The sequence below is a fragment of the Phoca vitulina genome, unplaced genomic scaffold (genome assembly GCF_004348235.1).
Source record: "Phoca vitulina isolate PV1807 unplaced genomic scaffold, GSC_HSeal_1.0 scaffold7, whole genome shotgun sequence".
In the NCBI taxonomy this organism is placed as follows: domain Eukaryota; kingdom Metazoa; phylum Chordata; class Mammalia; order Carnivora; family Phocidae; genus Phoca; species Phoca vitulina.
This window is the reverse complement of record NW_022589710.1, coordinates 40,304,000-40,319,119: the sequence shown is the minus strand read 5'-3', so window position 1 is coordinate 40,319,119 and position 15,120 is coordinate 40,304,000. Positions and strand designations below refer to the sequence as shown.

Here is a 15,120-nt window from a genome sequence, read left to right as displayed (position 1 = left end):
CATTTTATCATTTGAGTAACCACTGTCGCCTTTTTCAACTTCTCTGCACCCCCACACTTACAAAGTGGTACCACCCCTACAAAGTGGTACTGCTCCTTTATATATTTGCTCATCATCATCTTGCCCTATTAATACATTCTGCATAATTTTGTTTGATATTCCAACCTAGAACCTACCAGATAAGGTTCTCCCATGAAATGCTAAAAGCATTTCCTTTACCATAATCTGTCATTTTTACCTGAGTCTTGTCTTTTTTTTTTTTTTTAGGATTTTATTTACTTATTTGAGAGAGAGTGATAGTGAGAGAGCACGAGCAGGGAGGAGAGGGAGAAGCAGGCTCCCCGCTGAGCAGGGGGGAGCCCGATGCAGGGCTCAAACCCAGGACCCTGAGATCATGACCTGAGCCAAAGGCAGACGCTTAACTGACTGAGCCACCCAGGCAACCAAGGGTTTTTTTTGTTTTGTTTTGTTTTAAATACTACTCTTAACGGTGTTTGCTAGGGGCACCTGGCTGGCTCAGTCAGAAGAACATGCAACTCTTGATCCTAGGTTCGTGAGTTCAAGCCCCACGATGGGTATAGAGATTACTAAAAAAAAGAAGTTAAAACTTTAAAAAACAGGGGCGCCTGGGTGGCTCAGTCGTTAAGCGTCTGCCTTCGGCTCAGGTCATGATCCCAGAGTCCTGGGATTGAGCCCCGCATCGGGCTCCCTGCTCCACGGGAAGCCTGCTTCTCCCTCTCCCACTCCCCCTGCTTGTGTTCCCTCTCTCACTGTGTCTCTGTCAAATAAATAAATAAAATCTTAAAAAAAACCAAACTTGAAAAAACAATGTTCTCCACTAATTTCAATTTAACAATCATTTGTTAAGTTCTTCTTATATGCCCAACTTTGTTACTACTATCTTGGATACGTCAGCATAAATCTTGGAAGATCAAGGATATTTACCCTCTTCATAATGGCCAGTACCGTGTTGCTTGGAAATGCAAATTTATCTCCTGCCATCTTAATTTCTTATCTTCCATCAGCCCCTTCCAGTCATCTGGTCCCTCACTACCACTTTCACACTTCACCCTCCCTAATCTCAGTGTTACCCACCATGTCCCCATCCCATCCTCACAAAGGTGTTTGTCCTACCCATTAATTAATGGAAGGGAGGAAAATCCAAAAACTGACAGGAAAATTAATACTGGTATTTTATACAGTTGATTGATTTGGGGTTGATTTGGGATTGATTTCATTACAAAATACTTAAGTGTCCTATTCTATAGCCCCAAGTGCCATTGAGGACCTCTTCCCAACATGATTGATAAGTTGCTCTTAGACTATAGCATCAAGAAAACTTGACGAGGCTTTTACTTTTGGAGCTGAAAGCATAGTCATTCTTAGAGGGTTTTGTTGAAGCAAATAAAATTGACAAGGAACAGAAGTAACTAAAGTTGTCAAGAAATGGGAGTGGTGTCCTGTCCCTTGAAAGTCCTGAGGGGACAAATCTCTGGCTGAATGTTGTAGAAAAGGGAGCATAGGTAGGAAAGGGGAGGGAAATGAGGACTATACACTTAGCCCTTTGTCTTCTCTGGAGGGACACTTGGCCTTGGCATTTTAGAATGGTGTTTATTGGGGTTCTGAGTAAGGTGTTTTCTCTGAGTCCCTTGTGTTTCCCTAGGTAGTGAATCAGTCACTGATACTAGAATCTTATGAGATGGCCCACTCCTTTTCTAAAGTCTTGCAGTAGAATAGGTAAGGGGATTTATAGCCTTTTTCACCTCCCTAGCATCCCATCTGAACCAAAGGAAAGATGGAGAAACAGGGATTTTGGCCTTGACTTAACAAAAAAACCCAAAAAAACTACAAAGTGATGCCAATGTGTGGTGGGCCAGCCAGAGCAGATGGCTCAGAGAAAAGAGCATTGGTTTGTACAGAAGTGGATAAACAAATGACAGCTCAAGAACGAATAAGGTGGTGTCTCCCAGGTATGTGCTGGTTTAGTCATTGGTACCCATTATTAGTGATTAGGTCTTGACTCAGCTAGGTAACCATGGGTTGAGGTTGATCTTCATCAGGCCCCTCACCACAGTCTTAGGGATGATCCTGAAGGGAGATTTTGTAGCTTGTGTAGTTCTTAGAAAAAAATATTCCCTGGCTGACTCCTGCCAACTTGATCCTGCTGTTGATGGGCGCAGTCTGACTAGGTAATGGAGACCCTGAGTTTTTACTGATATTGGCATCTTGACTTTAGCCATTTCTGATTGAAGAAATCTGGTTTATACAAATCTCCAGGACTGATAAAAATGTATTCTCCAATAATCAATGTGTCTAAACTATACAGTAGCAGCTGTATTCAATCATTTGAAACCTGGAAACCAGGAGAGGGACTATCGAACCTCCCTGAAGCCCATTCATTATTCTGATTCTGTGTACACAGCGTTGGATGCCTTAAACAAATGGCAGCCATAATTCTTCCTGTACCTGTTTTCACCATCAGTCTCTTGGCTCTGTGGAATTCCTAGGTATCTTTTTCAGATTTCTTAGGTATCAGTTTGGGTGGGAAGAAGGAGGAAAGACCTGTATTAAAATTGTTACCATGGGCGAAATTGGAACTTCTGGCTTCGGTGTGGTTGTGTTCCTCCAGTATTACCTCAACGAGCAGGGAGACTGGGTCTATACGCTGAAGAAGCTTGACCCTATGGGATAGCAGACCTGCTTGACTCATCCTGCTTGGTTCTCCCCAGATGACAAATACTCTCGACACCAAATCACCGTCAAGAAATGCTTCAAGGTGCTCATGACCCAGCAACCGCGCCCTCTGAGGGTCCCTTAAATTTCATGTCTCTTTTGCTACCCCTCAGAGACTTTCTGAAACCAAGTTCTTCAAACTGAGCCTTGAAGCCTTCTTATCACCCTTGCTCTTGGGAATCTGGTTTCATTGTTGCCTTTGATCTTGCTTGTGTGAAGCAATTGTGATAGCATCCCTCTTAAGGGAACAAGTTTGAATCTTCTTTCCATAGTTTGAATCATTGCTAGGTTATTAAAATGATTTGAAAGAAAAAGTAAATAAATAAATAAAGTTGCTGCCATGAAAAGAAGCCAGATGAGGTCACATTGCATGGAAGAATAGAAAGTTTTCCCATGGTCTGAATTTACAGATGTTGAGATCCTTCGATTATTCTTCAGGTCCAAAAGTTATTGTAATTGTATTCCAAATAACCTTTGACAGAAAGGTCAGTTTGGTTGATAAACTTAAGTTCCATGGTAGTTGATTCTTTAAGACATGAGACCCTCCATCTGTCTTTCTTTGGTAATACTCTAGAATTGCCCTCTCCTGAAACACTGTCCACTCAACAAGTGCTTACTGAGCACCTACTTTAGTTCAGGCATTGCACCCCAGTTCTAGGTATGCAAGAGAGCCAGTTCTGCTCTCATGAACTATTCAGTGTTGGCAATGTGATGAAATTCCTGTGGTGATACTATGGAACTTGTGCTCAGGATACCATTGGATAGAATCTCCCCCTTCCCATTTTTAAGTTGAGAGCTTAAAAAGAAAACCAACTCATATGATAACTGCAAGAAAGATTTCAAAATATTTTATGAGCTTCAGACTCCATCCCTATTCAAATCCTTTCATTTGAAAGGATAGGATATTGGGCATTATAGCCAAAAAGACTGGTTCAAATCTTGACCAAGAAGTCTCTCAAACTCTCTGAGTCACTTAAATTACTTTTCTTGGAGGCAGTAGGATTAAATAAGAGATTTTACTAGGTTTAACCCAAAGTTTCTTTGCTAGTGACTACTCCAGTGCACGTATGGGTAGGAGTAGGGTGTTGGAAATGTGGAGTTCAGAAGTGACCCATGAGTGGGAATGCTACTTTTTGAATCAACCTTATATAGAAAAAAATATATATACCCAAGGGAACTCCTTGGAGGGTGGTAAGATCCCTGTATGGAGACAGCTGTTTAGATTCCCATGGATCTCTTTTCCTTAATTTTCTTGTTTATTTTTATTTTGACTAGGCTCAGGTTACCTTCCACTCCTCCCACTCCACTCTAGGAACCCAGTGCACTCAGGCTACCTAGGGTTTCCCATCACGGCAGCCTACTTTGGTGCTAAATCTTTCGTTTTATTTTTATTTATTTATTTTTTATTTTTTATTTTTAGTGAGAGAGAGAGCACAGGCGGGATAGGAGGAAGAGCAGAGGCAGAGGGAGAGGAGGGAGAGAGAGACTCTTAAGCAGTCTCCATGCCCAGCGCAGAGACCAGCGCAGGGCTCGATCTCATGACTATGAGATCATGACCTGAACCAAAATCAAGAGCCAGAAGCTTAACCTACTGAACCACCTAGGGGCCCCTAGCCTTTCCTGATCAATGAAAACATATCAATTCTATGCCCTAGTCATTTTCCTTTATGGTTTATTAGCAAACTTGATGATGTTGGGTTGAGATATGAATAGCTTTACGTGTGTTATCCATCCCGGATAATTCAAATATTAATAATGTCAGGGGCTTCTGAGTGGCTCAGTCAGTTAAGCTTCTGAGTCTTGATTTCGGCTCAGGTCATGATCTCAGGGTCGTGAGATCAAGCCCCCCATCAGGCTCTGTGCTCAGCGTGGAGTCTGCTTGTCCATCTCCCTTTGTTTCCCCCCCCACTCTCTCTCTCTTTCAAATCGATCAATCAATCAATAAAACCTTTTAAAAAATAACATCAAATATGATGGAAAAATTAGGCAAAGAACATTTTGTCACTGACCAAGTAGTGTAAGCACCTAGTGCTAGTTGGCAGATCTGAAAGCTCTTGCTGTCAAAAAAGAGATGTGTATGTACATGGCAACCAAGAGGGATATCTTCCATGAGTCAAAAGGGGAGGCGTGTCAGGAGGCCAAAAGCAGAAGACATCTTCTCCAGAACCAGATTATTTCTAGAGAAGGGATGTTGTGCTAGTCATTGTCCCTCTAGACACTGAGATGAGAAATGTCTGGAATGAAGGTTTGAACAAGGTGGCATTGGGAGTAGGGTGGAGGCATGTGGAGCAGAAACTGCCTGGTGCTACTTTGTGCCCTAGTGGCCATGCTTCCGGTAGGCTAAGATGGTGTTCACTGCTTAGATGAGTGAACGCTGATTTGTTTGTGCCTGAATGCATCATAGGTTGCCAGTTGGCTGGGGACACAGGCTGGCCTATGTGTACTGAGCTGTTGATGGTTGCTCAGAAGTGACCTTGTTGAGAACATGGGTGCATGTGTTCTGTGTGTGATGCCCTTACCAGTGAAGTTGAACCTTTGAGATTATTCCAAGTTTATAAATGATGACATCTTAATTTGTGTTATAAGTTCCAGGCATCTGGTGCTTTTCTCAGTCACAGAAGAAGAAAGCCTACAGGATGGTCCTTAAAATATAACTTTTTATTAGTGGCCTCTTGATTTTAATCCATACATGGTGTCTTTAAGCCCCTTATTCTAATTCAGATTCTCAGTACTTGGGCTCTCCCTGTCGGGAAAGTGGCACAAATCTTTCTTTATCCCTAGCTCTCCCTGCTGTCAGGGTAACAAAAGGATTTTCTCCATTATTTTCCCAGTGGCTTTTGTGTGTTTGTTTGTTTGTAACCTTCATCATAGAAATTAAGGGCAAATGGATCAGAGGTTTTTTTTGTGCGTGTAAGTAACTGTATGCTTCTGGTTCTGCATGTCCCTGGCTCAGACGCCTAACTGTTCCCAAGCAGTTCAGTCTTATTTTGCTCATGACTGGCCTTTTCTAAGGTAACGCTTGGGTTCTATCTTGAGGATCAAAAACTTGCGAAATGTTTTAAGTGGCTGGGGCTTCATTGACAATGGAATTGCAGTGGGTGGGCGTGGGCAATGCTTAAAGGCTAAATAAAGGCTCTTGGTAAGAGCACATATGCTGAGAGAATACTTCATCTTCCCTCTTTCCATAGCAACTTTATCTGTAAGATTAAGCATTCTCCTGGTGGCATAGTTAATAAAAATCTTGGCTCCATTTCAGAGCTGTTTGTCTGCCATTACTGGAACCTATTTACTTTTACCCATTTCATCATTTGATTTTTGTTTCCTTCTGTCTTCCCAGGTGGCATTGGTAGGGTGGTCAACGGAGCCTTCATGGTGCTGAAAGGGCATCGGTCTATTGTTAACCAGGTCCGATTTAACCCTCACACCTACATGATCTGCTCTTCTGGTGTAGAAAAGATTATCAAGGTGAGGCACCTTCCCCTTCTGTTCTTTAGACAAATTATTACAATTCATAATTGGAAGAAACTAGATCAATATATATAGGACCTCATACCAAAACATACTAAAGGTCTGTCAAAATTCTCCATTATTTTGGGGTGCCTGGCTGGTTCAGTCAGTACAGCATGTGACTCTTGATCTTAGGGTCGTGAGTTCAAGCCCCACGTTGCACATAGAGATTACTTAAAAATTTTTTTCAATTATTTTAACATATTGTAAAATACCGAAAAATTGATATTAAAAGAGTGGTTTAAAACCCTCCTTTCAGGACCACTTTTAAAATAGTCACTAGGCTTTGAAACTAGACACCACTTGTATGCCACTGCATTTCCAATGGCCTTTGATCTTGAGTCTGATGCGTTCTGCTTTCCAAACCTCATCTGGAAGCCACCATCCCCTCGGTTACTCGGTGTGTACTTTGCATTAATTGCTGTACTAATATGGCACAGACATCACTAAGCGACTGCCAGAACCGTAGCTAAATTGTCACAGAACATATCAAAAACCATTGCATGTGGTTGTGGTTGAGGCTAAACGCTTGCATTAATTGCACATCGACTGAATGAACTTAACCCGGTCAAGGAATGTATCTAGAGCGTGCAACCGAGAGACCCAGCCTGGCCTGTGTCCACAGGAGGACGGCCCGCTGCCTGTCACTCACATTCCAGTTGCTAGTGACCCTTTTCCACATCTGTGTAAATGAAGGTTTGCGGCAAATGATGAATCCTTTAGGATTCTCTGATAACTTGATTTTTAAGTAAGGATAGATGATAATCACCCCCTAAAAGTTAAAACTCCTATTTTTTTTTTTCCCTAAAATGATACTGAAAACCTGAGGGAAGGTATAAGGAAAAAGGTAAAAATTGGTTTGTGATGATTTGGTGGTTTTCATTTCCTCCCTCCCTCTCTTCCTCCCTCCCTCCCTCCCTCCCTCCGTATAGAGTTAAACCAAGTTGTTTCTGAGGCAAGGGAAGCTATCAGAAATGTAACGTTGGAGGATGGGTCAATATTTTTATTTGTCCTCATTCCAAATTCCTTTATGTAAGTTTTATTGGTCCTGTGGATCAGGGCTGACTTTCATGATTGCACACATTTTCCCACAGAGCTGGAGCAGGACTTCTAGATCATTTTTACCGACTTTTTTTTTTTAAATAGATGGTGAGATTTCAATTATAAACTACCCATCTGAGGTTAATTACACAGCTAATTAGTGGTAAAGTCAGGATAGAGCCCTGTTCTTTGTTCTTCCCAGTGGCCTCTCACCCTCCCCATGCTGCTGAGAAGGCAGCAGGCAGCCAGAGGCCTCTGAGGAGGTGGTCGTCTCAGTCGTCCTTCACTGGACAGTCATGGATTGGCCCTGTCCCTTAAATTGCCATCTCTTCTCCTTTGGCCTATGACTAATGGGTTGGCACAGTAGCATGTCATCTCTAGGCCTGCTGATGTCATTCTCTTTTTCAGATAGCTCTGCTCGGGCATCTCTTTTAGTAGAGAGATTCCTGCTTGGCTGTGTACTCTGGGATGCTTCTGTACTTAGTCTCCCCAATTATTGTTTAGTCAACTGGAGTCCTTAACGTAAAGGTCATAGTGTGGAAACTAGCCAAGTTCTCAGAGGAATAAGAGAAGAAAATGTTTTCTCTGGGAGGTTATCCAGACTGAACTATGGCACTCACTGCTTCCAGGTTCTAGTGGTGTCTGAACCCTGCCCCACCAGGAGGCTCATTTAGCCATTTGAAACCTAAAGTCAATACAGCTGGTACCCTTAAACAGTTCTTTGAGTCTCCTCCCCAGCTGTCAAGTGAGGATGCTAACAGGGACTTGCCATCCTGGAGTGCCTTGTGAATTACCTGTGCCTGAACTGACTATTTAATAAGCGTCACTTTCCTGCTTGTATTTCTGAGAGGATCAATGGCTCAAAGAGCATAATGTTCTAGCCCAGCCTGAGACCCTTTTTCTCTCCACTTCACTCCACCTTCTCCCTTGTCCTTTATTGCTGCTGTCCGAGCCCAGAGAAGAAGAATCCCAGTTGTCGGGGCCAGCTTCTTCTCACCCATCACAGGTCTCTAGCCCCCGAATGTCCATGCTTAGCAAAAGAGGGGGTTTGTTATTTATAGTTAAGCCTGGAGGGGCAAGGTAGGGCAAATGCTGACATTTTTTTCTCAAAAGACCAATATTCATTTACTTACCTATGATATTTGTGATGGACTTAATATGTGCCATTTGTGCTAGGCCCTTTGGGGAACATAAAGGCAAAAAAAGGTAATGCAGGTTACCCAGTAAGAGAGACAAGAAATAAATACAACGAAAAGCTACACAAGAGACGGAAACAGAATGCTCTGGGGGAGGGAGAGATCTTTTCCCATCTGGGATAATCTCGGGCAGGTAACATTTGAGCTAGAATTTGAAGAATGAAGACTGCAAAAGGAAGGAGTAAGATATGAGGAATAAAAGTGGAGGCAATGGATAGTTAATTATTTTGTTGAATCAATAAATATTTATTGATCACCTATTGTGTTCCAGGCATTATACTTATGAATAATTGCTCAGAAGCAGTGAAGCGTAGGACCTGTTCAGAAAATGATCATGTTTGGCCAAAGGGAAGAGCACAAGAAAGGAGGACTAAGGGGCTCCTGGGTGGCTCAGTCATTAAGCGTCTGCCTTCGGATCAGGTCATGATCCCAGGGTCCTGGGATCGAGCCCCGCATCGGGCTCCCTGCTCAGCGGGGAGCCTGCTTCTCCCTCTCCCACTCCCCCTGCTTGTGTTCCCTTTCTCGCTGTGTCTCTCTCTGTCAAATAAATAAATAAAATCTTAAAAAAAAAAAAGAGGACTAAGATACAAGGCTGGTAGGTGGGCAGGAGGTGGGCCCAGAAGGTCTCGGAAGCCAGATTAGAGAGGGCGGAGAACCCTTAAATAGCCTAAATATTTAGGCCCCTATCAGTGTAGATTTTCTTGGTAGTCAGATTTCCTAATTTAGTACAATAGCACAAAGAGGAGGGGGCTTAGAGCTGCTATGTCAAGCATGTCATGGGTACCTGTGTGGATCAGAACACTTGCTACTTAATTGCTTTCCATTTTGACAATGTTTGAATAAGAATTGAACGGCATCTTTTCCCCTCAGCAGCCCCCGAGCTAAACTTTTCACTGGGCTTGGAGAGAAATCTGCTTATCCCTCCTCCTTTTCTCATGAACCTTGCCCCAAGAGGAGGCTTGCCTAGCCACATTTAACATGTTAGCAACAGGAGGTTGTGTTTTTGGTGCTTTACTTCTGAGTTGTTGACTTTCAGTGCAAAGAAATAAACACTTTCACAAATACTTCGAAACTGTTATTTTTAGGATGAGGACTAAGATAATAGGGATGGTCAGTACTTCTGATGTTCGAAAATCTCTTTGACGATGGGTCTAAACCTTCCTGGTTGAGGTATTTAGCTGCCAAGTGAAAGAGAAAGCACCACATTTTTCTGTACTTTGGTATAGGTTATGTATTTTCATCATTCTCATTTCTACAGATGAGAAAAGATGTGTTCAAGAGTGAAGTCATTTGCCCAGGGCCTTGTGAAGTGGTGGGGCTGGGGTTCCTACCTGTTCTGCCTGCCCGTGCAGCTCTGAGCCACAAGTCCCTGGAGGATTGCAAACTAGCTGTCTGGGATGATGGTTTTGGTCTGCTCTGAACCTTAGGATTGGATGAGACCCATCTAATTCACTGTTTAGATCAGGGAGCTGAGCTTTATCCAAGGTCAACCCAAGCTGAGTAGGAACCCACACTCAAGTCTCCTGCCTCCTGATCCAGCGTTTTGTTCCATTACTCCAAGCTTCAGGAATGAAAGTCTACCTCAGCTTAATACATTCCAGAGCCCAAATAAAAGCTGACTTTCAGTGTTAATGATTTTCATTCCTGAAGTGAAGACATAGGGGCTGGGTGGTAGATTAGAACCTAGAAATTGGCTTGTTGCATAGTTGGACCAGCATCCCACCATTAATATTTTGTACTTCTGTTAACAAATTCTGTGTTTCTGTGAAGCACGTATAGATTTATCTTCATATAAGACAATATGGTTAGTAAAATTTTACCATTTTTAAACTGGGAGAGTAAGAGATCTGGCCTGGAATATAGGATAAGACCCCCCCAAAAGTCCTAAGGGACCCCTCAGTTCCCTTTCTAAGCCACCAAACTTTTATTCCCTCGGACATTTGTTTGCAGAGATAGTCATTTGTAGTTGAGCCTATTGTTGAAGGCGATGTCTAAATGTCTCAAAACATAGAATTTGAGAATCTCTTCAGACAAATCCTTTATTTTCTGCCACTTATTTTCTAACTATATTCTAGTGTTTCTTAAAAAGTTGCTATCCCCCTTGTTAAAAACGCAGAGCCCCAGTACCTGCTGGTGACTTAGTGAATCAGAATCTCTAAGGGTGGGGCTCAGGAGTCAACACCGGTAGGACTCTTCAGGTGACCCCTGTGCACTCCTGAGTGTGAGGACCACTGCCTTAAACCTCTGCTGGGTCAGGTAGTGAGGATGGAGAGGGGAGAACACCTGAGGAGTTGCAGGCAGCAAAGAAAGTCGAAGGAGAAATGAATCTGAGTTGGGAATTGATGAAGAGAGCTAACCTAGGTTTTTCCAGCCCCTTTTGAACTGGAGATCCTCCAAAAAGGTGCTACCTCTCAGAAGTTGCAAGTAAAGCATGGGAAGGATGGGGCCTCAGAGAAGTGCTCACAAGGAGGTGAATTTGTCCTTGGATAGCTTTGGGGAAGCAAAGCCATTGTCTTGATAGAGGATAGAGAATGAGGAGCCCTGTTTTCTGGGTTGGATGCCATCTAAAGATAGACACCAGCCTGTCAGGCAAGAAAATCGCCTGGAATTTCATCTGAGTTGCCATGGCTACCGGCTGATGTAACTGAGCGTCTGTGTGCTGCTCTGTGGACCAGTCTGGTAGTCAGGTGAAGCTAATTGTTCTCATCTGCAGTGACAGCTTAATTACCTTGAACTTGATTTTTGCCTAACTTATTCCACTTGTAAAGTTGGGCCTTTGCAGTCAGGCCGACCTGAGTTTGAGTCCTAGCTCTGCCTAGTTCCTTTGGCTCTCAGCCCATGTCTCTGATGATAGAGTGGAAGAGTGTTAAGGGATGGGGCCATGGTCTTGGGGCGGGGGGTGTCCTGCCTATTCCGGCAGCTAACAGGAGAGTTGGGGAGCAGGTTAGCAGCAACCTGGTTAAGAGAACCCAGTTTCCTGGGTAACTACTGCCTGCATGTCCAAGAGGGAACTGCAGTGTAGGCAGTTGGCTATTCTTATCAAGCGCCAGTAAGCAATTCCCATTAGTTAAAAATAGAAATGTTGCAGTTGGGGAGAAGTGGAGTTATAGGCTGAAATAATAACTACCACAGGGGACTGACTGCTGGGTGTGTTTTCACTTTGGAAAAGTGGTACCTCTCTGTGCGCAGCTTCAGTCTTCTGAGAGTTTAGAACACACTGGCCAATCTTCAAGTCATCCCCTATCCTTCACGATTATGAAGGGAGTCATTGTAATTTCCAAGCTACTCACAGAGTAGCTAAAGGGGAGGGGGCTCATAGGGGAGATGGTGTGTGACTATCCTGGGTCAAGAGACAAGATTTAGGTTTCCTGACACCGAGGCTAATCCTATGGCCTAGACAGTGCTTTTTCCAACACCTGACTCCCGAAGCCTCTGCTTTCATATGTGGCCCACATAATCCAGTCTGGTAAAGAATGTATTTTTAAAGCTGGTTAGCAAGTCCTGGCTGAATGACAGGAAGGGCCTGGAGAAGCTCTGCCTTAGTGTTCTTTATCTCCACCAGCTTTGGAGTACTTTCCAATCAGGCCTCCTTGGTTTTGTTTTTGCCTTCTGTGCAGATCTGGAGCCCATACAAGCAGCCAGGATGTACGGGAGACCTAGACGGTCGGATTGAGGATGATTCCCGCTGCCTCTATACCCACGAAGAGTACATCAGCCTGGTGCTGAACAGTGGGCATGGCCTGTCACATGACTACGCCAACCAGTCCGTGCAGGAAGACCCCCGGATGATGGCCTTCTTTGACTCCCTGGTGCGCCGCGAGATCGAGGGCTGGAGCTCTGACTCCGACAGCGACCTCAGCGAGAGCACCATCCTCCAGCTGCACGCGGGGGTCAGCGAGCGCTCGGGCTACACCGACTCCGAGTCCTCGGCCTCGCTGCCCCGCTCCCCTCCGCCCACAGTGGACGAGAATGCCGACAGCGCCTTCCACCTGGGGCCCCTTCGGGTCACCACCGCCAACTCAGGGGCGTCGCCGCCGCCACCGCCCACGTGTGCAGAGGCCGCGTCCCGCCAGCAGCGCCTGTCTGCTCTGCGGCGCTACCAGGACAAACGCCTCCTGGCCCTTTCCAACGAGTCCGATTCGGAAGAGAACGCCTGTGAGGTGGAGCTGGACACAGACCTCTTCCCCCGGCCGCGGTCTCCCAGCCCTGAAGACGAGTCCAGCAGCTCCAGCAGCTCCAGCAGCTCGGAGGACGAGGAGGAGCTGAACGAGCGGCGGACGGCCACACGGCAGCGCAATACCCTGCGGCGCCGGCAGAAGGCGCCCCGAGAGGAGAGGCCCGCCCCCCCCAGCAAGCCCGCCAGCACCTACATCGGAGAAGACAACTATGATTACCCCCAGATCAAAGTGGACGACCTCTCCTCCTCTCCCCACTCCTCCCCTGAGCGGAGCACTTCCACGCTGGAGATTCAGCCCAGCCGGGCCTCGCCGACTTCTGACATCGAGTCGGTCGAGCGAAAGATTTATAAAGCTTACAAGTGGCTCCGCTACTCCTATATCTCCTACTCCAGTAACAAAGATGGAGAGAGCTCGCTCGTGTCTGGGGAGGCCGATGAAGGGCGAGCGGGCACCAGCCACAAGGACAGCCCAGCCCCTTCTTCCAGTAAGGAAGCCTGTCTCGGCACGACCGTAGGCCCGCGGAACCAGGACCTGCCCCCTGAAGGTCGCAGCAAGGATGCTTCCAAAGAAGGGACTTCTGCTAGAAATCCCAGCAATGGCCCAGGCCAGGAGCACAGCAGCCACCCTTGGGCAGAGGCCCCGGAGGATCCCTCACAGGACACTAACAATGGTGGCTCTGTAGAACACTCTTTTGAAACCAAGAAGCTCAATGGGAAGGCCCTAAGCAGCCGGGCTGAGGAGCCGCCCTCTCCTCCTGTCCCCAAGGCATCTGGCTCCACTCTCAGCAGCGGGTCTGGCAGCTGTCCCAGGACCCAGTCTGATGACAGTGAGGAGAGGAGCCTCGAAACCATCTGTGCCAACCACAACAATGGACGCTTACACCCCCGCCCCCCTCACCCCCACAACAACGGGCAGAACTTTGGAGAGCTGGAGGCAGTGGTGTGCTCTTCTCCAGGACATTCGGACACTGACCATGATAACTTGTCCCTGACAGGGACACTCCTACACAAAGATTGTTGTGGGTCTGAAATGGCCTGTGAGACCCCCAGTGCTGGAACGAGAGAGGACCCCACTGACCCCCCAGACACAGACAGCAGCAGGGCTGTTCATGGCCATAGTGGCCTCAAAAGGCACCGAGTCGAATTGGAAGATACAGATTCAGAGAATTCCTCCTCAGAGAAGAAATTAAAAACATGATAAATACAAAGGGAAAACAAAAAGCTATGAAATGTAGCTTTACAAAAAATTTTTTAATCCTGTTTAGTGAACACAGAGGAAAGGAAAAAAGTATTAAAGGCACATAAAACCAGGGCCTGAAATTTTGTGTCTGATGCTGCTCCCTTCTCGTCAGTAATGGGTCTGGATGTTTAGCTGGCCGTTGGCTTGTGCTGTGTAAGGAAAGGGAAAAAAAATCCAAGTGACTCCTTTCTAGTAAGACTTGAGCATCGCGTACCTGTGCGTTTTGTTAAAGTAAATCCTTGTTGAGACGTTTGACTTGTTCTTGTGTGTGTTCACCGGCACGTGTGAGCTCATTGTCTCAGAGGCTTTCAGTTCTCCCTGAGAAAGGATCTGTGGATCTGTATCTTTTGCCATCTCACCTTGTATACATGCTGTAGGTGTTCGGGTCTTAACAGCGAGGGCCTGCTGGACCCGGCTGTGCTGCCGCTGAGTCATGGATCTGTGCTGAAAGAATGACGGGGAGAGTGGGAACAGGCCCTCAGCCCATTGGCTGTGCTGGAATGGAAAGCATGGGTCCTTTCTTAGGGAAATCGTCCATGTTTTCTCTCAGTAGCACTTCTTCATTGAGCATTGAATGTGGACGTACTAAAAGTGGAGCGGTTTTAATGCAAATGAGAGGTTAGCGCGTAAGATCAGATTCCAGAGGACACAGACCCCTGATAAATTTCACCCATGGCCGACTGAGCAGTGCTGCACCACACTCTGCATGGAGGCCGTAAACTATGACTGGTTGTGGGCAACACTCGAACTGCTGAGGTGCTAGGTCCTAAGAGGCACTGTAAAGGCCAACGGGCGCTTCCCTGGCCCCACGTGATGAGAGGAGGGGGAAAGACAGCCTCAAGAGCTTTGTGCTCAGACTACTGAAGCAAATGTTCTAGGTCTGTTAATGAAGAAGTGTCGTGAAGAGCAGGGTGTGGTACTATATTCATTTAATTCAACCCAAAATGATTGGTCAGAATCGAAGGAACTGGCGTCTTCCCGCAGGCTTGCATGTAGCAGAGGCTGTGGTGTCCTGACTAGATCTTGCAGAGCAGGGGGCACCTCGAAAGAAGCAGATTACTGTTGAGTTGGTGGGTTAGGAGGCAGAGAGGAGTCTCTGGTTTAAGACTCCTGGCTGCTAGAAGAGACTCCATTTCACTGAGAAGGAGAAAGACCAAGAGACTTTCAGCATCACAGTGGTCCGGCCAGTCAGTTATGCATGAAGGGTTGCACAAGACAGGAAGACT

The 15,120-nt window shown here is 45.8% G+C and overlaps 1 protein-coding gene and 1 pseudogene across 2 annotated transcripts in view; both read left to right on the top strand.

Moving 5' to 3' along the window:
• DCAF5 (DDB1 and CUL4 associated factor 5) overlaps positions 1-13,974 on the top strand; it is a 106,957-nt gene extending 92,983 nt beyond the window's left edge. For both annotated transcript variants that reach the window (XM_032405399.1, XM_032405398.1), the window contains exons 8-9: positions 6,071-6,198; positions 12,095-13,974. In XM_032405399.1, coding sequence (XP_032261290.1) covers positions 6,071-6,198; positions 12,095-13,852 — 1,886 coding nt within the window. In that variant the 3' untranslated portion in view covers positions 13,853-13,974. The remainder of the gene's footprint in view (positions 1-6,070; positions 6,199-12,094) is intronic.
• On the top strand, positions 783-4,169 carry LOC116633095 (annotated as a pseudogene).
• Positions 13,975-15,120: the final 1,146 nt, after the last annotated feature.